The 19636-nt window shown below is 58.4% G+C and overlaps 1 protein-coding gene across 2 annotated transcripts in view; it reads right to left on the bottom strand.

Moving 5' to 3' along the window:
• TTBK1 (tau tubulin kinase 1) overlaps window positions 1-19636 on the bottom strand; it is a 40534-nt gene that overhangs the window by 3546 nt on the left and 17352 nt on the right. For both annotated transcript variants that reach the window (XM_053914105.1, XM_071219618.1), the window contains one exon: window positions 444-1984. In XM_053914105.1, the coding sequence (XP_053770080.1) occupies window positions 444-1984 (1541 nt within the window). The remainder of the gene's footprint in view (window positions 1-443; window positions 1985-19636) is intronic.

Genomic DNA, 19636 nt, shown 5'->3' with positions numbered 1-19636 from the left:
ACGGGAAGAGCTTGCTGCAGGCTTTCTTTGCTGTCTATTTCATCTTCCAAATTCTCGTGGATTTTACATTCTACTCCATAACATACCCATGTTCATATTAATATGAATAATGTCTTCTCCCAACTATTCTGGGCTCCATCCTTTGGCTTCAAATGCCCCATGGCACACCGCAGGCTGTGTGTCCGCCATCAGCCTTTCCCAAGCTGGCCTCCTTGGCACCCCTCCCCTCCAGGCATGCTCCCTGTATCCCCTCCCTTCACCCCAGGGACAGGCCTGGGGCCTGAGTCAGAAGAGAGACTTAGTTGGGGAGGGGGTGGACCGGAGGTGTGGTTGAGGGTCCCTCCTGAATCTCCAATAGCCCCTGACCTCTGGGGAAGCCCCTGCTGGTGGAGGCCTTCTGTGGCCACCCTCTGCCCACCGTGGGGCCGGCAGTGGTTTCTCACCTGCTGGTGATGGCTGTGTCAGATGCTGGGGCCGAGCCATGGGGTCTGCCAGGGGGCTGCTGGGCCGGGGCAGGCGTGGGCATGCGGATACTGATAGGGCGGGGGATCCGGCTCCGGGTAGTAGCTGCCCGCCCGGCCTTCCTGGGCATGGAGGGCTCAGAGGCGGGCGTGTCCTCCTCAGAGCCCGTGCCTGATAGCGTCTCAGAGGCGCGGCACTGTTCCTCGCTGGAGGAGGATGAGGCCCCAGAGGCCAGCCGCAGCAGCAGGCGGCCCTGCCTCTTCTCCATCACCAGCCGGGCCAGGTCCTGCTGCGGTCTCCCCCTCTTGCCCCACCGCTCTTTGGCCGACAGCGAACCCGAGGGCTCAGAGCCCGTGTCCTCCTCAGACAGCAGGACAGGTATACGGCTCCTGGAGCGAGGGCCTGGCATGGCACAGTGGCTGGGGGTGATGGTGGCCAGTTTTTCGGGGCCTGGTTCCAGCGAGGATGCTGGGGCTGGCCCGTCAGCAAGGGATGGGCCATTGGGCAGTGAGTCCATGGCCACCTCCAAGGGGGTGTCCCCAGGAGGGCCAGACAGGGCACAGCTCTCCAGCCCTGACTGGGCTATCCCATTCTCCAGGGGCACAGAGATTCCCTCCTCTGCAGCCCTCCCATCAGAGGGCACCTCCAGGCCCAGCTCACCCCCCTCAGACCGTGAAGCTTGCCCACCGGAAGACATGACGTTGAGGTGGGTTTTCTCTGCAATGTGCACAAAGGTCCTCTCGACTTTGGTGAAGGGTGAGGAGGTGACTGCCACTCCCCCTGCCCCTGTGCTCACTACCGTGGCCCCCGGCCCTGTCCCAGACCCAGGGGGCTTGGGCTCAGACTTGAGAATGGAGGACAGGGTCCCTGGCTCAGACACGTCCAGCTGGCTGCCGGTGGGCTGTGGCCGCTCATGTTGAGGAGTGAGAGCAGCCAGAGTGCCCAGGTCAGGGTCAGGGGCCAGGTCGGCAGTGACAGGCGACTTCTTCATGTCTCCGGGGGAGACGAGCACCAGCGTTTTAGAGCCCTCCTCAGGCTCCAGGTCCCCGTCAGCCATGGAGGCTCGTCCCCTGGACTCCCTCTGATCGTCGGCCAGCAGCGTGGACGGGGCGCCCTCCTGGCTCCGGTCAGTGCTCCTCTCACTCCCCTCACTGCTGGAGCCGCTGTGAGGCCCCAGCGCCGCCCCCAGGGCCACTGCCTCCTCCTCCACCTCCTCCTCCTCATTCTCCTCCTCCTCTTCCTCCTCCTCCTCTTCTTCCTCCTCCTCCTCCTCCTCTTCCTCATCTTCGTCCTCGTCCTCATCCTCTTCCTCCTTCCCATTAGCTTGAGGCTGAGCAGGAGTCAGCGGGACCGGCGGGGTGGTGAGCAGCATGTGCGAGAAGCCCACCCTCCGGACCCTGTTGAGCAACCGAGCCCGTTCTCGGTAATCGGAGAGGTCTTTCTTGAAGTCCTGGTAGGGCAGGCTCAGGGGCACAGCACGGGGGAGACCATTCACCTCAAACGGGGGTGCCACGGAGAAGACCTGTAAGGGGCACACACAGGGACCCGCTGAGGTCACCCACCCTTCTGGGCCCAAGAAGACCTGGACTGTACCCACAAACTTAGGAGGCCCTAGGCCCCAGTGTGCCCAGAGTGTGAGCTGTATGAGGGGAGGCTCTGGGTCTGTTTTGCTCATTGCTGTAACCCCAGGGCCGAATGCAGCTCAGTGCATCTCCGATGAATAAGTATGTCCACGCTCCAAGTCCCCTGAAGTCTCCTGTTTCCCTCACTCCTCCCCTCCCCACGTGCATCCCGAAACCCAGAGCCACTCTAGTTCAATCAATAGAATAAAATGACCATCGCAAGGCAGATCAACCCTCTCTTTTACATACGAGGAAACCAGGCCCAGAGAGGGGCCCTCACTGTCTGCTCACAGGCCACAGTTCCTCTGCAGCCAGGGAGCTGGCTGCCCAAGGCCACCAGAACCTGTGTGGGACAAGGCAAAGTTCAGGCTGGGCCACTGGAGCTCCAGGACCCTTCCCTTCTGCCTCTTCCTGGCCTGTCAGCCAGGAATTTCCCAGATCTCTGCAGGTGTTCTGGGTTCACACTTCGTCTAGCAATTCACAGCCAACCTGTGAAGGGCAGTTTCTTTGCATTCGATTAAGTTTTCCCCTTTGAAACTTTGCACAGAGCCCTTGGCAATCTGAAGGCCCATTCTTGGTTTCCTGAGACTCCTGCCACCTCTCCTCTTAGCCTCCTTCCTTCCAGACTAGAAAGGCCTGACCACCCTATCAGGACCTCAGCTGCTGCATCTTGCCCGGCTCTACCCTGCCAGTCCACTCCAGGCACCCACAGTGTGTCAGGCCCCATCCAGGATGACGTGGCTTTGTTCCAGGTGTGATGGTTCTAACAGTGTCTAGCACAGACTAGCCTTTTTGAACACACTGGGCCTCCATCTTCCGAAACACAGCCCATGCGGACCAGAAGCCCCAGAGGTACCCTGACACTTCCAACTACTTCAGGCGCTATCCGGACTCTCAGGGAGTCCTGCCAAGTGTCCTCTTTGACACCTGTGTCTGCTGCCCCAGCCCCATGGGTACGGCCCTGTCTTGCCTGGTGGTTCCCCAGCCACTGGCCTGTTTTCCCCATCCCACACTGCCTCATCCACCCATCCCATAGGTGCCTGAGAGAATCTTCCTGAAGCTTAAATCTAATCCCATCTCTCTCTGCCTCAAACCTACGGAAACCTCCCCTGGCCCCCGCAGTCCTCGGGAGACAGTTCCAATCCTTGGCTTGGTGCAGGAGAAACCTCATTCCCCGACCCCCTGCCCCACCCCACCCCAGGATCTGGCTCCTCCTTCTGGCAGCACCCTCTGCTCCCTTGCCCCACACCCCAGCCATTCAGATGCTGCCAGTAGTTCCCTAAACGCATCGCACATCTCACACTTCTGGGTCTTTTCCTAGGCAGTTTCCTCTGCCCGGGGATCCTTCTCACCCCTTCCGGTCACATGAAAAATTCCCGTTCTTCTTCCAGGACCCAGCTCCAATAGCTCCTCTTCCAAAAAGCCTTCTCGTCTGCCCACCACGCAGACTTCATCACCCTCCTTTGTACTTGTTTTCCCACATCCTCCCATTAGAGGAACTTCTATCCTCTATTCCACAAGCAGGTGTTTACATGGTTCTCTCTCTTCATAAACACTCACCCCCTCGAGGGGTTTTCATCTCTTCATTCACTCATTCATTCAAACAGAAGTCCTGAATCTGTGGGTCCAGTGTCAAACAAGACGGACACAGTCCTTTCATGGAGTGCGCACTCCATACTGGGAGCTGAAATGGGGCCAGGCACACCCCACAAAGGCTGTGATCGAAAGTGAGGTCATACAAGCAATGGGCCTGGCATGTAGCAGTTTCTAGATAAATGTTAGCTTCCCTCCCATCCCACTCCTACTCTGGTTTGGAGATCATTGCCTCTCTCCCCACCCCCAGAAACACCCAAATACCAGACCCAGGAGGGATAGGGTTGTGGGGAAAGGAGGGGTTCTGCTAGCTGAGATCTCTGCAAATAGCCCAAAGGCTGATGGAGGGGGAAGGCCGGAATCCCCAAGGCCTAGGATCTGCCCGAGGCTGGCTGTGACTTCTCCCATCCCCAACTGCCATCTTCCTCAGGATCAAACCATTGGGTGAGGAGTTGATGGACAGGGGTTGGGGGCTGCAAGTGATGCAAGACAAGGCAGCATCAGACTGGACCTCAGCACACCCCGTTTGAGCTGGGCAGGAAGCTTCCTTAGAGCACAGTCCCCTTCATATCCTGCCTGGGAGTCCCTAGCAATTGCTTCCTTTTTCTGCCCCAAATATTCTTCATTTATTCATTACGCAAACATTAGGCACTGTTTCTGTGCCAGGCCTTGCGGTGAGGCCCTTTGCTAGGTTTAGTTACCAACATCAAGGCTAGAGAAGATGACTGGGCAGAGGTGCTGCGAGCTCCCGTGTTTGTGGGGACCATGGGGCAGGTGCTGTCACTGAGAGCCAGGGGCAGGCAGACAGATGGAGAGATCTGATCAGGTCTCCCTCCTGCCCAGCTCAGAGCTCACCCATCCAGCCCCAGACACACCCCACCTGGCAGGGATACCCTTCACTGCCACCAGGCACCCTCTCTCAGTAGAACCTCTGCCTATTTTCCCTGCCCCATCTCTGACACTTGGGGCATCCCTGGCAGAACCACCTTTACCTCTGGCCAGCTCCTAGATCTCTCTGAACAAGCCCCATCCCTAGGATGGGCCCACCTCTCACAGTGCCCGAGTTAGATGGTCACAGCTGGAGCCCTCTCTCCATCTCAAAGCCCTCCCCTTCTATTACATGGGAGGGAGGGGGAATGAGAACTGGAACTCAGGCATTGGTGATAATATCAGATGGGAAAACAGGCCTGGAAAGAGACATTGACATGCCCAAGTCACGAAGCCTGTCAGCCACACTGGACCAGAATTCTTTCCATCGCCTCACTGGCCTCCCACCCTCCCAAGCAGGGAAACCTAGGTCCTCTGCCCTTTAGCAGGGAGGGCTGTGAACCTCACAGTGGGGAGAGCTTTGTCCTAAGGATCACTACCAAGCCCACCTGGGCACGTTGGGTTTTCTGTTTTAAGATCCCTGTGCCCCACCCCGTCTGGCTCCACGTGGGCCTCTCCTGGATGCCGGAGCCCAGGGAGTATTCATTCATCCATTCACCCGTGCAATCCAGTGCTCATTCACTCGGCCAGCGATCACTAGGCAGCTTCTGTGTGCACAGCCCTGGAGGCTGAGGACACCATGAGAGGGGGACAGCAGTGATACCAGCCCCCCATTCCAGCTCAGAAGGAAGTAAGAGTGCTGGGTGTCAGCAGGGGATGTGGGAGTCGGGGGAACCTCACACCTTCCTCTCCCTTCCCAGGGCAGCGACCTTTTATGATTCAATTTTGCTTATTGTGGCTCTCCAGCCTGGTTTGGCACAGCATTATTTGGGGTTGCTTCTTAAAAATGCAGAGTCCTACCTCCCCAGATTCTGTAAATCAGGGATGAGGCCCAGAAATCTGTTTAAAGCTTCCTGGTGATTCTACTGGATGGGCAAAAGGCAGATGTCATATGGGTGAATCACGGAAGGAGCAGAAGCAGGCCGTCGGAGCTGAGACACTCGGAGTGAAGGCCCTTGCCCACTCTCTGCCTGGACTGAGCCCAGACCAGGGGGCTGTGGCCTCGTTAGCATCAGAACTCAGCCCAAGTCCATGTTTTCTCCAGTCAGCAGGGAAAGTGGAGGGAGATGGATGGGCCTGACTCCCATCTTCCCCTACCATCAACAAAACTGGGCTCTCTTCAGCCTTGCCTTCTCTGACACCGACACTGGGGACAGACTACCCCATACACCCCCATCCCCACACAGGATGCATAGAGCAACTCCCCCGCCTGGACCCTGGCCACGCCCAGACACTGCGCACGGCGTATCAGCACACAGGTCCCAAGGTCGAAAAAGGGGGGCTGCTAGGTGACAAAAGCAGGAGAGTGAACCCTGATGCCCATCTTTCCCCAAGTGGGTAGGGGTGGGGAGGGCTTTGGGACTCTCAGAGCAGTGCCCCCCTCTTTCCTCAGCAGCCACCAGGTACACACCTCCCATCGCCCCTCTTTCCCAGAGGAAACTATCCCTTGCCTTAATTGCCCAGCCTGAAAATTGGAGTGAGAAGTGAAGTGTAGCCTCCTTTGCTCACCACCGCCTTTCCCAGATTCTTTACCTGTCTGTCTGTTTGGGTCTCTGCTCCCAAACCACATCTGCCAAGCCAAGAAGAGCCTTACCTCTGTTCCTCCACCCCACACCCAGGAGTGGCACCCACCCTAGACTCACTGGCCAGTGACAGTCCTCTGGGTAGAAGGGGTACGATGACTTGGGAAGGTGCTGCCTACCCTAGACCTAGAGAGATCTTCACACTTGGTCCCCAGGTCTCATTGTCCCCAGCCCACCCCAGCCCTCCCCACCCCCCCCCCCCAAGCAGCGGGCAGCCTGAGGGCGGGCGTTCTAAATGCTCTGGAGGTCCAGAAACGCAGCTGTGGCTTGTCCTTTTGCCCCACATTCGCTTCAGGCCCCAAGGAGAGAGGTGGTTTCCTCTTTTAGCACTGTGGCGGCAGGCCTGCAAGGGCAGCAGCGTGGGTACGGGAGGGGAGGGGGGGAGCCCACCCCCCTCTGCAGTCTCAGAAGCTGTGCAGCCCTCTCCTTCTCCATGTCCCGGCGCTCTCGTCAACCTAGTTCTCCCTCAACCCACACGCTGTCCTTGCACCCCCGCCCCACCTCCCCCATGGACTCAACAGTCTGATCCACACAGAAACGAGCAGTGGGCCCACACTTCTCCTAGCTTTGGCAAGTTGGCCAGCTGGTAGTTTGGAGTTGGGGCCCAGAGACCAGAGTCAAGCCCCAAGCCCGTCCTCCAGGAGAAAGGAGACAGCAGGAAGGGAGAGAGTTGCTCAAGTCTACACAGGCAGAAACCTCCTGGGGACCCCTGCCCTTCCCCATCAGCCCTGGTTTCAGCAGCGAGTTGGGCTGGGGCTGGCTCCACTGATCTGGAATTTGGGCCCACCCCATCCCTGAGTCAGCAAAAAGATTAGCTCCTACCCTCTGCCCAACCGCGGCACTCCCAGAGTTGGGATCTGCAGGAGGGGTGAGTTAGGAAGGAGGTGGGTGAAAGAAAGCAGGCAAAGCCCAGGTTCCTGGAAGGCGTCTTTAATCAGAATTTGGTAGTACACAAGCTCTCCGGATTGTCTGCATTAACATACAGGGACTTAAAAAGGCACAAGATCCCTCGCACAGCGACGCGCGTGACGGCGGGGCGCCCCCATCCCCGCCCGTGCTCGGCTGTGTGCGCGTGGGTGCGTGTCCGTGTCCCACCCCCGTGGCGGCGCCGCGCGTGTGCGTGTCAGTTTCAAGTGTTGGATTTGTACAGTACTCGCAGTCTAGGTGCGGGGCTCAGTGCATGCTCTTCAACCCGGGCCCGGGACCCCGACGCCGCCGTGTAGACTGAGGACGCACCCCGGAGAGAGAAGGTGGGGGTGTGGGGAAGCGTCCCATCTTCGTGTGTGTGATTTTGAGTTTTTCGTGCATGCTTACGCTGGCCGTCAGGGAATAGTGCAAGCTTATAATACAGTATTATTGCAGTACAAAACGGGAGCGGGGGGGTTATGACGGGGGGGGGGGCGGGGCTCAGGAATAAACCGGCTGGGATTCGGGAGGGTCCTCTTGCCAGTCCCCTTCCCATCCCTCGCTCCCCTCTCCACCGCGATTAGGGAGCGTCTCCTGACGCTGGGAGAGGGTTCCTTGGGTCCTTGGAGAGGAGGGTCTCAGCTGGGCCCCGGGATGAGCTCCCCCCACCCCACCAGTCCCACCGCTCAGGGGGCAGGGGCCCGCTCTCCTGCTCAATACTGTCAGCCGCAAGGGCCCCAAACCCCGCCTCCTCCCCCACAGAAGCCCCTCCAAGTGAGGGGAGGGGTCGACGGAGCAAGTGCAAAGGAAGCAGATGTTGGTCCCTGAGTTTTATTTTCGGGGGTGGGGAAGGAGAAGAGCCGGAAGTGGGGGGCAAGTTTGGGGTCTCCCCTAGGGCCCTCAGTGATGGAGTGGGCTGGGGCAAGAGACGCGCTGCGTGGGGGGGGGGGGGAGCGAAAGGGAGGGTTGGGTGGCTCTGAGAGACCTAGGCTCAATCTTGGCTCCCCCCTCAACTCTGGGCTCTTTGGCATCCAATTGCAAGGCCAATTATTTGGGGGTGGGGGACAGCTGTGTGGGCGGTGAGGTAACCGGAATCAAAGGTGGGGCGACGGGGGCTCTCGGAGCCTGGAAAATGGGCCAGCGCCCCCTGCCAGCCCTTCGTCTGCACCCCCGACCTGGAAGCACTGGGGGACGAGCCCCACTCCAGCCCCTGCCCACCCCGGGGCCAGGGACCCAGAGGTCGCGAGCCGGCGGAGGGGGAGCAAACGTGGATGAGCGCGACGTCGGGCGCAGGGGGCGCTAACCCAAGTGGAGTATTTAGCAGCAGGCAGCGCGGCGGATGGGGGACGAAGGGAAGGGGCTGAAGTCCCTTGGGGTCGCACGCGGAGGCGGAGCGCCCGGGACGGAAGCTCTGGGGACGGGTGGGACGGGGACCGGAGGCCGGGCGATTCCCTGGTCACGCCAGTAGCAGCTAGTTAAAAAGACGGGACGTACATTCGTGGTGCGACGGCGGCACGGGCAGGGGTGTGACACGGGCGGGTCCCGGGGACAGGGACAGAGTGCAAAGTGATGGTTGGGGTCCCGTTACGCTTAGAAACCTGCGAGAGGTGACGGGGAACGCGGTCCTGTGCTCTCCCCGGCTGTCGGAGAGTGGCGTGTGCACACGGCTACTCAGTGTGTGCCTGTGGTGTCTGTGTGTGTGAGTGCGTGTGTGTGCGCCAGTGAGTACGGCAGCGTGAACCCCCCTCCGGACCCTCCCCCAGCCTATGCAGGTAGAAAAGAGGGTACGTGGGGGAACTGACGGCGGAACCAAGTGGAAGGAGAGATCTAGGAAGGTTCCCGTACTCCTTTGGGTTTCATTGCCCCTCCTCCCCCACTGCTGCCGCTTCTCAACTCCTCACTTAGCCCAGGCGGCGGCTCTAGCTCAGGGCCTCCCTGGGCTGGGGAGCCCATTGGTGGTGTGGGGAACCTTTGGGGATATTTGAGGGATGTGTCCTCAGGCTGGGAGCCTCTCCCTTAGGGAGAAGGATGCTTTAAAATTTTCAGAGGCTGACCCACCAGTCCCAGGGGGCACCTCTGTTCCTAATGGGAATAGTGTGAACTTTGGGGACATGCCCCCAACTTAAGGAGACAGATTTGCCACACTCCTTGTTACCAAGATCTGCCATGGGGGTGGGCTGATTCCTGCCCTTTAGGTTGGGATCTCAGTAGAGTTGGGGGAGGTGGGGAGGGGTTCAGGCCCTCCTTAGGGGTCTACGCTTTTACCCTCAGGTGCTGATCAGCCCAAGGACAGCGCGGGGGGGGGGGTGTGCAGCATTCTCCGTGCTCCCAGGGCCAGGTGCCCACAGGCTCTCTAAGCATGGCCCCCTCCCCTGGCCACCCAGCATAGACACACACACAGCTCCTTCTGCTCACTCCACTAGCCCAGACTCCCTTCCCCAGTGCTGCCTGGGCAGACAGCACTACCCCTCCCCAGAAAAAGGGACCTAGGCAAGGCAGAGGAGGGAAATAGTCAGGGAGGGTCCAGGGACCCTCCACAAAGAGGACCCTTGGCTTTTCCTGGGATTGGAGAGGTCTGCCCCCAGCCCCGGGAAGTAAGGGTTAATGTGCTAGCCTGGTTCAGAGATGCCATCCTCTCCCACCTGGGCAGCTTTTGGCCCATTTTCCCCAAAACTGGAAATGCAAAGGGACACTGTCAGGTTCTGGATGCTAGTGGTTGGGAGAGTGGCGCGTGGTTATTGCTGTGACCCGAGCTGCCTTGAGTGTGCGGGGTGTCCATTCATCACGGAGGGTTTAATAGAGCATTTCTTACTGCCTCAGAGCTCTGTCCCACAGAGAAAACACTGGTTCTGTGAGGAGGGCCCCACTCTCCACGAACAAGCCCACTGGCCCACAGACACGTTCAGGCACACACAACAACACATATGCACCGCACACATCACACATCCCTACTGGCTGAGAGCTGCCTCCTCTAAGAAGCCAACCTGGTTCGGGGAAGAACACTGTCCCCCTTCGAAAGCTGCAGCCTTGGACCCAAGGGGGACGGACAGTGCCCAGATTCACAGAGTGTGGGTCTCTGCCTGTGAGCCGGTTTTGCTTGGCTCACACAGTGATTTTTCTTTAAAAAGTTGGGTTTAAAAAATAGATGCCAATAATTAAAAATTGGGAGCTTTCACATAAAAATTGGAGATTTCAGCAACAAGTGGCCGAGAAGAGGATGGTGTTTGGGGGGCACGCCTGTTTACCGCAGCCCCCAAATCTGCCTACTCCCTGACACTCTTGGCTTCTCCTGACCAGTGAGCTGGTGACACTCAGCTCAGACCCCCATGGCCAGTGCTTACCGGCTTCAGTACCCGCCCCGTCTGTGCACCCGACCCCAGGGTCCTCCAGAGGCCCCTGAGGTCAGGGTTCTGAGCATCTGCTCTCTCACTGTGATTCTTACTCAGCCACCGAATTCCCAGAGCTGCCCTGGGATGCACGCAGTGGGGTGGCACCTCTGGAGAGAGAGGCTCTGCCATTTCAACCATCCCCAGCACTCGGAGGGACCCCCACCTGGCCCCCATCCGAGTGTGGCTCATAGACAACTCCCTTCTTACTCGAGGGGCGGGGGGGGGCGGGCAGTCAGACAGGATGACAGACCAGCGCACAGACCGAAAAACTTCAAAACGCCCATCAAACAAGACCTCAGTTATTCGGCATTGGCAGGGGTTTTTGAAAAAAAAAATTTGTAAATTAAATATTCTAATTAATCCATTAAATGCAGATGATATTGGGATCTACCTCACAGGCCAGCAACGTTCCACCTTTTCCATCTCGTGCGTAGCACACATTGACTAAGGGATAAAATTCTGCAGCCCGCCCAAATATGTATGCTTTTGCCAACCTGACAAAAAAGTAGGGATAATTTTGACTCATCACACCGGGCAGCTATTGTTGCGTCGGCTGTTGTCATTCTTTTATTGGACAGTCTGAGGGAAAAGAGGTCAGCGCCCCTGACAGAAGAGTCAGGTACTGCGTGTTTTAAAAATCACTGTCAATGGGCTGTTGTGAGGGTTAAATTAGTTAATTTGTAAAGTGCTTAGACCACTGCCTGGCACATAATAAGCACCGGATGCCAGTGACTGCTAAATAAAATAAGACAAATAATTGGAAGCCGCTCCTGTATGCTGGGTGTGACTATACAGGAGGAAAATGCTGTTTTCGAAGCATAAGGAAGAGTGCCGGCGCTTTGCAAAGCTGACGTGGGGAGGCTGAGCGCCTTCCCAAAGCCTGGGCTTAGCTCTCCTCCGTGGGAAAACCTCCAGAGAAAAAGAGCCTGACAGCATCGCAGGCTCACAACCTCCCTGCCCCGCCCAGCGCCTGGAGACAGGCCCCTCAACCCCAAACCGGGCGGGGCTCTGCCAAGCTTCCCGTAACTTGATCCAACACACGTGGTTTCAAATGGCCTCAGCTGTTTCCAAAAGTCAAAGCCACTCTCAAAAGATAATCATATTATCAAGATCACCTCCAGTTAGCTCAGAGCTTTATGGCTTTTAAGACACTCTCTCCCCTACCAGAGAGGGCATGCAAAAGAGTCCCTCAGAGGACAAAATGTTTTGAATTGTGATCTTATTTAAAGGGCACACCCTCTCCCGCAGGGATCAGTTCTGGGGTGTGTGTGTGTGTGTGAATTCAGCCCCCTTTGGAATGGAGTCTCTGCCTCCAAGGGCTTTGGAAACAGTAATATGCGTTTAATACTGAAACAAGGCTGCAGGTAGTGCCATCGTCTCTGAAAAGTCACAAGGCACTTGGGATCTTAGAGTACCCAGGGTTCTGGTCACTGAGTGGGAGCTGTGTGCAGCAGCGTCAGGTGGTGGAACCCTCTAGAAGGGAGTGCCGGATTAGAGAATGCTTGGTCTCATCTACCCCTAGAGAGCAGGGGCCCGGCCCCCACTGCTGCCGACTTTTGGAGCAGCTGGTAGACAGACTCCGCCTCACTTCACTCCCTGCCGCTGGCGGGGGGCATGGGAAGAGGGCCAGAGGGTGGGAGACAGTGCCGGAAGGTGGAAGTGGGGCTACTACTCATCCCCCTCACCTGTGTGCTTTGTGTTTCTGTTCCTTCTTGAGAAAACGCTGCACTGACCCCTCCTCTACTTTCCGCCACTCAAAACAGCCTGGAGGGGTGGACCAAAGTGAGCAGCCAGAACCAGGGTGGGGTGGGGACATAGTTCATTCCTGGATGGAGAAGGTGCTCCTGGGACACCCTCTGGGGGGGGGGGGTATGGAGAAAGGAGTTAGGTGGGTGTGTGCGTTGCTCACGTGGATGAGTCATTTACCACCCACTGGCCACCAATAAGATGCCCACCCACTGATGGTAGCCCCAGGCTGGAATAAGGTCCCTGAGGCCTCTCCTCCAACCAGACATAGCTGGGGAGCTGAAGGGAGTTGAGCTGAGACGGAAGCAGAGGTCAAGAGGAGAAGGGGGTAGAGAGAGGAGCCACGATGAAAGTCAGTACATAGGAACCTATCAAGGACTGCTCAAATATCTTTCTGACTCCCTGACACACACATGTGCACGCTCATACACACTCACACGGAACTGTGCAGTGCACAGCCTAAGCAACCGCCCAGGCAGCCCCGCCACCCGCACAAATGCCCGAGTGCAAGCACGCTCACACTCACAGGTGCACAGGCAGGCCTCACCACAGCAAGCAGTTTGCAAACCTTCAGGCCCCCGCCTTACACAGGCACTGCCCTCCCTGGTGCCCCCTTCACCTCTGCCTCATTACCTCGGGGAGCGGGGGTGCTGGCTGACATGGGCAGGAATGGAGAGAGGGAACCTTGGGGTTCCCTGCAATGCCAGGGGACGGGCTGAGAAATGGGCAGAAAGGGCACGGCAATCTGGCGGCCCGACCCCTCGCCTATCTCCAGGTCCCCATCTGATCTGCCCCCGCCCCCCCACCCCCCCACCCCCGGCCCCGCACTCTGACTCTTCTCCACCAGCCGGCTTGGCTGAGCACCTACAGGAGGGGGTGACCCCGAGAGGGGCAGTGGTGGGGCAGTGGTGGGATTTGTCCTGAGTGCATTCTCAACAACACCGTCTCTGCCCCTGCTTTTAGACCGGGTCCCCTCAGCCCTAGGCTCCAGCTCCCTCAGAGGGGCAGATCCCAGGCTTCCCATTCATCCATCCTCAGCTCCCAAGGAGCTGAGCCAGGCAACCAGTCCCACACGTGCCTTGGGGCAGGGACAGCCTCCAGCGGGCTGTGCTCCAGGCCTCCTACTGTGAGATGTGGGAGGCAGGGACCCTGTCCTCTGTGACAGTAGCCTGTGATGCTGAGCCACGACGGGGCTGCTTCCCGCATATCACTGAGTATAGAGGCACTCCCCACCAAACCCCAAACCTGGCTGGCCAGGCCCCGTCTCCTACCTTACCCCACACAGATAGACAGACAGGCACTCATACCCCACCGAGTGGGGGCCCAGTTCTGCCAAGCCCTCAGGGGGGACCCGGCCCAGCCATGCCAAGAGATCACGGGTTAAACAGAACAAACCCCATGCAAGACTGACTCTGACCCAGAACACCTCAGTTCCCTGACCTTGGTATCTACCGGACTCTGGACTCACTGGTGGCTCCAGCCAAGGGCCCCTGTCCTATCCCTGAAGCTGCACGGACAGCACCACCCCCTCCTGTGCCATTTGGCTGGCACAGAGCAAAGGGAGAGGATGAGTGGGGGTGTTACAGTACCTTGGGCCGACGTAATGGGGGCTGTATTGCATGGTGGGGTGAATGGGGTGTGTGTGTGTGTGTGATTATTGCGTCCTGGGAAGGAACCATGGTCTCTGCCTGCTCCCCACGCCCCCCCCCACCTGCCCCCTCCAGGAGGGGGGGGGCCCAGCCTAGGTCTTGTGGGTGAAGCGGGCCCACACCTGCTGCAGCTGGGACCGCGAGATGCGGAGCACCGAGGGCACGAGTCTGTGGTTGCCGGCGGCGAGGGGCGCGTGGCGCCGGTGGGGCGCCCGCACGGGGCTGCTCTCCGCCGAGCGGCTGCGCTGAATGAGGGAACCGGAGGAGCCCGAGGAGCCGCCGCCGCCGGGGTGAGGGTAATGCTCGGTCTCCAGCGTGGAGGAGGAGAATACGGAGGACGCCAGTCGTCGCAGGGGGCTGTACCGCGGGAGGGAGTGCCCCGAGAGTCTGTCCTCCTCCAACTGAAAGAGACCAAGAGAGTGGAGGGAAAAGAGGCATCAGGCACAGACTGGACAGCTCCGTCTCGGGGACCACCCACCGCGCACAGCCCCCGCAGCGACAGCGTCCCCGGCGGGTGGGCGGGGTCAGGCAGGGTGGAAGGGGGTGCAGACCACCCCGCCCGCCTCAGAACCTAGGCTCTGGCCTCCAACGCCCGTCCCCCTCCTCCTCCTCCTCCTCTCTGGCACTTCTCACACTGGGGTCTCCAGCAGAGACCTTGGTCTCTCCCCTCCTGCGGGAATCTTTCCTGGCTTAGCCAGCCTAGCTCAGAGTCCACGCCCTCTGGGGCTGTGGAATCCCAGCGCTGCGATCGTTACTGAGATGTGCTGGCGGCTGTGCAGGGCCCGTCTCCCCAGCTGCCCCTTGTCCTCACGAGATCTCCTCTGTCTTGGCATCCCCACTTCGTCACAGGGGCATGTCAGGGTTTCAGTGACAACTATCACAAGGCTAGGGTTCTGGAGTCCAGCTGCCCATGGTTGAGTCCCAACTCCACCACTTACTACCTGGGAGACCTCAAGCAAGTGGCTTCCTTCAGTTCTCCACACCTCAGCTTCCTCTGTGAAATGATGAAGAACAACAGCTCCTACCTCACGGGGCGGGTGCAAGGGTTAGATGTTAGAATGTGCAGAGCACTGAGACCAGCACCTGCCGGGGGTAAATGCCGTGTCATGCACGCTGCCTTATTACCCTCTGCATCACTCTTAAGAATGAAGAAAGGGATGCAGCCTGGCAAGAGGCGGGGCAAGTAGAAATCATCTCCCCGAAGTGGCTTTTCCTGTCCTCTCCGAGGCCGAGCCACAGGGCGGCTGCGGCAGGAGCTTGGGCGCCTCCCTGCTGTCAGGAAGAACCCTGACCTGTGCTCTCCTGCCTTTGTGTCCTCAGCGGGAAGAGGGACAATGGGACTGCGTGTCCCAGGCCTGTGGGGACGGAAATGGCAGCTTGAGTGTCACCGCACTTTTCCCGTCCTGACCCCCAGCTCTTCCTGGGACTGAAGCCAGTTTAAATAGCGGGGGCGGGGGGGGGGGGCAGTGAGGACTGGCTGTGCCAGCTGCTGGGGGCCTGAAGGAGGATGGACACTCAGCTCCAGTGCCCTCTTGCTGATGTCAAATGGGGGCACAGGGACCCAGCATGGAGACCCCGGCAGAGAGAGGTGGAGAGAGAATACTGTGATGAGACCGTCTCTGTTCTCGCCCTGCTTCTCCTTACAGCTTCTTTTTGGCTAACACCAGGGCCTTTCTGAGCTGGTCCTGTCTGCACTGAGGGCGAGGGGTCGAAGGCCCACCTTGAGTCGCCAAGGGACAGAAGCACCCAGTTGCCACAGCCCCTCCCATGCACAGGTGGGTGGCTGGAGTTTCACAGCCCAGCCAGAGATTGTCGGCTGCCAGGCGGATTGAGTCACTGCATGCTCCTGCCCCTTCAGGCCAGGTGCCTCCCATGATTGTCTTCAACACTCAGCTGAGTTCACACCTCTGTGAGACGGCTCCAGCCTCGCAGGCAGTCTCCCTGTTCCTAGCAGAGAAGAGTTCTCTGCTCTCTACCCCAAGGTCCTCGATCATGAACTTCCATGTCCACACTGTGCATTTCTACCCCACCCTTCTTGACTGTGAGCTCCGAAAGAACAGGGCTTGTGTGTCTTTGTCCCCCAGTCCCTAGTGTGCTGCCTGGCACTTGGCAGGGAAATGTCCTCGTGGCTGCCAGCAAATGTCCAGGTGCTCGGGGGATGCTGACCCGCTGTGTTACCAGCCAGAGGTGACCGGTACACATCCACTTCCACATTACACACTATCTGACACTCTCCCCCGGGCCCTAGCTTTCCCAGCCACCTCCAGTTTGCACCTTAAATTCCCAGAGAAGAGCACGAGGTATGTGTAAAGAAAAACATTTAAAGTATAATGGCACACACACCAAAGAACTACTGGTGTGCCTGGTCCTAAACTCGTGTCTGGTTCCACATTCTCCCATTCCCGTTCATGACGGGGTAGGTGACAGAGTTACAGGTGCTCATGTGCTTAAGGACAGCTGTTACGAGGAAGTTCGCACGTCAGACTCTGAGCTAGGTCTAGGAGGGATTCCTTGCAGAGAGGCGGCAGGGTGGAGAGTCCCCACGGAGACTTCCTGCTTGCCTTGCGCCATTTAATGTAGTTATGGGGTGAGTGGGGAAGGGAATTCCACAGACTGATTTCAGCGTGCAGCCAGGTTTGGAGCCCCCACACAGACAAGCTCAGGACTCCTGTCAGACCAAAGGAGAGAGGAAGCCCTGGCTGGTGTGGCTCAGTGGATTGTGCGCCAGTCTACAAACCAAAAGGTCGCCAGTTCAATTCCCGATCAGGGCACATGCCTGGGTTGTGGGCCAGGTCCCCGGTCAGAACAGCTGATGAATGTTTCTCTCCCTCTTTTTTTCCCTCCCTTCCCCTCTCTCTAAAAGCAAATAAATAAAATATTTTTTGAAAAAGACTATCTGTGTGTTTAAAAAAAAGAAAGAAGGAAAAAATATGCCAGTCGACTTTTCCCTCTTCCCCTCCCCTTGACCAAGGGAGGTCTCTGCCCCACGCGGCTGTGCTGGGATACTTGGCTAAGCGTGTCACGCCCCATGTACTCACATACAGACACACACAGAGGCCACCGTGCACACTGTCATGCCCTCAGGCACACCTGTTGGCGTGGCCCAGCCGAGTGAACACACGCGTACACACATCAGTTTGGTTCTTTGATCCCCCACAAGCCACCTGCTCGCTCACACCTGTGACTTGCTCCTCTCCTAAACACGAAGGCCTAGACTGAGCGGCCCAGAGGACGACCCCGGAGTCAGGTGCCTGCATTCAAATCCTGGCTCTGCCACTTACTAGCTGGTGACCCTGGGCTAAAGACTTAGCTCCTCTAAGCCTCTGCTTCCTTACCTTTTATGTGGGGGCGCCCATTCACAGTGCGGTTGCGGGGAATACACACGCAAAGTACGAAAGAGCTCAGAGCGGTGACAGCTGCCATCACTGCCCTTAGAATTGTTATGGGGATTGTTATTCGCCTTCCAGCTTCGCCGTTCCAGGCTCCTGTGGTTCTCTACACACTCGCAGACCACGGCCGACTTCACATGGACACGCTGCCCCTCGCCCCAACTCGCATGCGCACACATATGGACACACCCACACACTGGTGCGCACTCCTGCGCTGAGCTGACAGAAATGCACACACACAGTCGTCGAATGCTAACCAACCTCACTTCAGTCAGAAAACCAACACCTACATCCCCTAACCCCCCTCCAGGTACACATGTCATCGCTCAGCACTAACCGGCTGTACAATAGGCCTGTGTCTGCACCCCCAAATCTCTGACCCCCTTGGACAGAGTTCCCCAACGTGAGGATGACTCCCAGGACACGGGCAGGAATCACAAGCTCAGCTCCCTCACTGGGAGGCCCGATTGGCACAGTTACCAGGGAGGGAGTGGCAGAGCCCAGGCCTAGGCCTCCTGACGTTAGTTCCGGGCTTCCTCTCTGCCCCGCGCCACCACTGTCTGGCTCCTTCCTAGAATCTGCACTGCCTGGGGACACAACCTATTGTGCCTATGGTTTCTGATGCCTCGGGTACCCGGCACAGAGTGATGCTCAGTAGGTGTGGAATGAATAGATGAGTGAGTGAACAAGTGAATGAATGAGAGGGCAGCGGGGGAGCCCCAGGCAGATCTTGCTCCTAGTGTTCCCCAGGGCTGGTCCTGGGGGAACAATGTTCGGGTCAGCAACACAGTCATGCTGGCCTGCACCCTGTCCCGGGTGAGCCTCCAGCTCAGGGTGGCTCGGACCTCTGGGGGTAAGGCCCCATGGTATCCCCTTTTGGAGCCACCAAGTTTCCAGAATCCAGGGTAAGGCCAGGATCTCAACTCAGAGGTCCTCTCTTCTAGACACAGGGACAGGGCCTGAATACAGTCCTGTCTGGAGCTGCCCTTCTCCAGCGCAGCTGCACGCTCCCAGGCTGGGCCTCCCAACCTGAGCACACAGCACATCTGGCCCTGGCCCTGCACCTCGGCGTCTCCCAGAGCCACCTGGGGGCTCGTCTCCAATGTGGCGTGATAAAGTGAAATGCAGCACAGCCCCTGAGCCCCCCAGCATCCCCTCCTGGGCTCTCCCCAACCCCTCTGAGAGAACATGGGCCCCACTTGGCACCATTCAGGGTAAGAGTCAGTGCCACTTCCTGGATCAGACAGAGATTACCCCACTTCCCTACACAAAGAAGAAGCCAGGCCAGGCCAGTGGCCTTCTGCCTATTCTGGCATCCCACCCTTGCCAGAGAAAGTAACCAAAATACCGTGAGATATGCTGCAACCCTTAGCCTGGCATTCACAGTTGGGCCACCACCTGGCACCCCTCTGACCCCTGTCCTTCCAGCCTGGTCCCTCAGTCCTCCCATATGAGAAGGTTCCACTGCAGCCTAACTGGGTCCTCCCAGGGTCCCCAACATGTCCATCCCTGAGCCCAGTGATAGGAACCCCCATCACTGTCTGTCCATCCTGGCTGTCAGGGTTCCCCTCCCACCTGGAGCCTATCGCACCCGCAGGAAACTCCCCTGCCCCTCCCTGCTGCCCTCACGCCCTTCAGCCACCCCTTCCCTGGTTGCCAGGACCCCTCTCCCCGGTGCTCCTCCTACACTTTGGCCCCTCTTTCTCAGTCTTTCTCAAGGGCTCCTTTTTCTCTCCTTCTCTCCAAGAGTGAGCGTTTCCTGGTTCTGCCCTCACCCTTGACTCTCCCCACCCTATACAGTTGTCGTGGGTGACATCGCCCACTTCTGCAGCTTTCGTGACCCCAAATCCATCTCTACAGCTGAAGCTTCTCCCGAGCACTGAGGCCTCGATGTGAACATCCCACGGTATCATAAGGTCATTGTGTTCAAATCTGAATCCATGTTCCCTTCAGACCATTCAGTGACAGCACTGCCACCCAGCGAGAACACTGGGCATCAGCTGAGACCCCTCCGGTCTGTCACAGCCCCAGCACCTCCTGGCTCCATCCACCTTGCCCTACATCCAGAGCCCCCACCCTCATCCAAGCCACCAGGGCACCCTCTTGCTGGTGCCGGCCATGTGACCTTCCTCTAATCCACTTTCCACACAGCAGCCAGAGGGATCATTCAAAAGAACCAATGGAAGCATGTCACCCCCCTGTTTAAAAGACGTCAGTGGCTCACCAAGCTTTCATATCAAGTCCCAACCCCTTAGCTTAGCCCCAAGGCCTTCCGGGATGGGGCCCAGGACCTACCTCGCAGCCTCATCT

Source organism: Desmodus rotundus, chromosome 11 (genome assembly GCF_022682495.2).
Source record: "Desmodus rotundus isolate HL8 chromosome 11, HLdesRot8A.1, whole genome shotgun sequence".
Taxonomy (NCBI): domain Eukaryota; kingdom Metazoa; phylum Chordata; class Mammalia; order Chiroptera; family Phyllostomidae; genus Desmodus; species Desmodus rotundus.
This window is presented reverse-complemented; position numbering and strand designations above follow the sequence as displayed.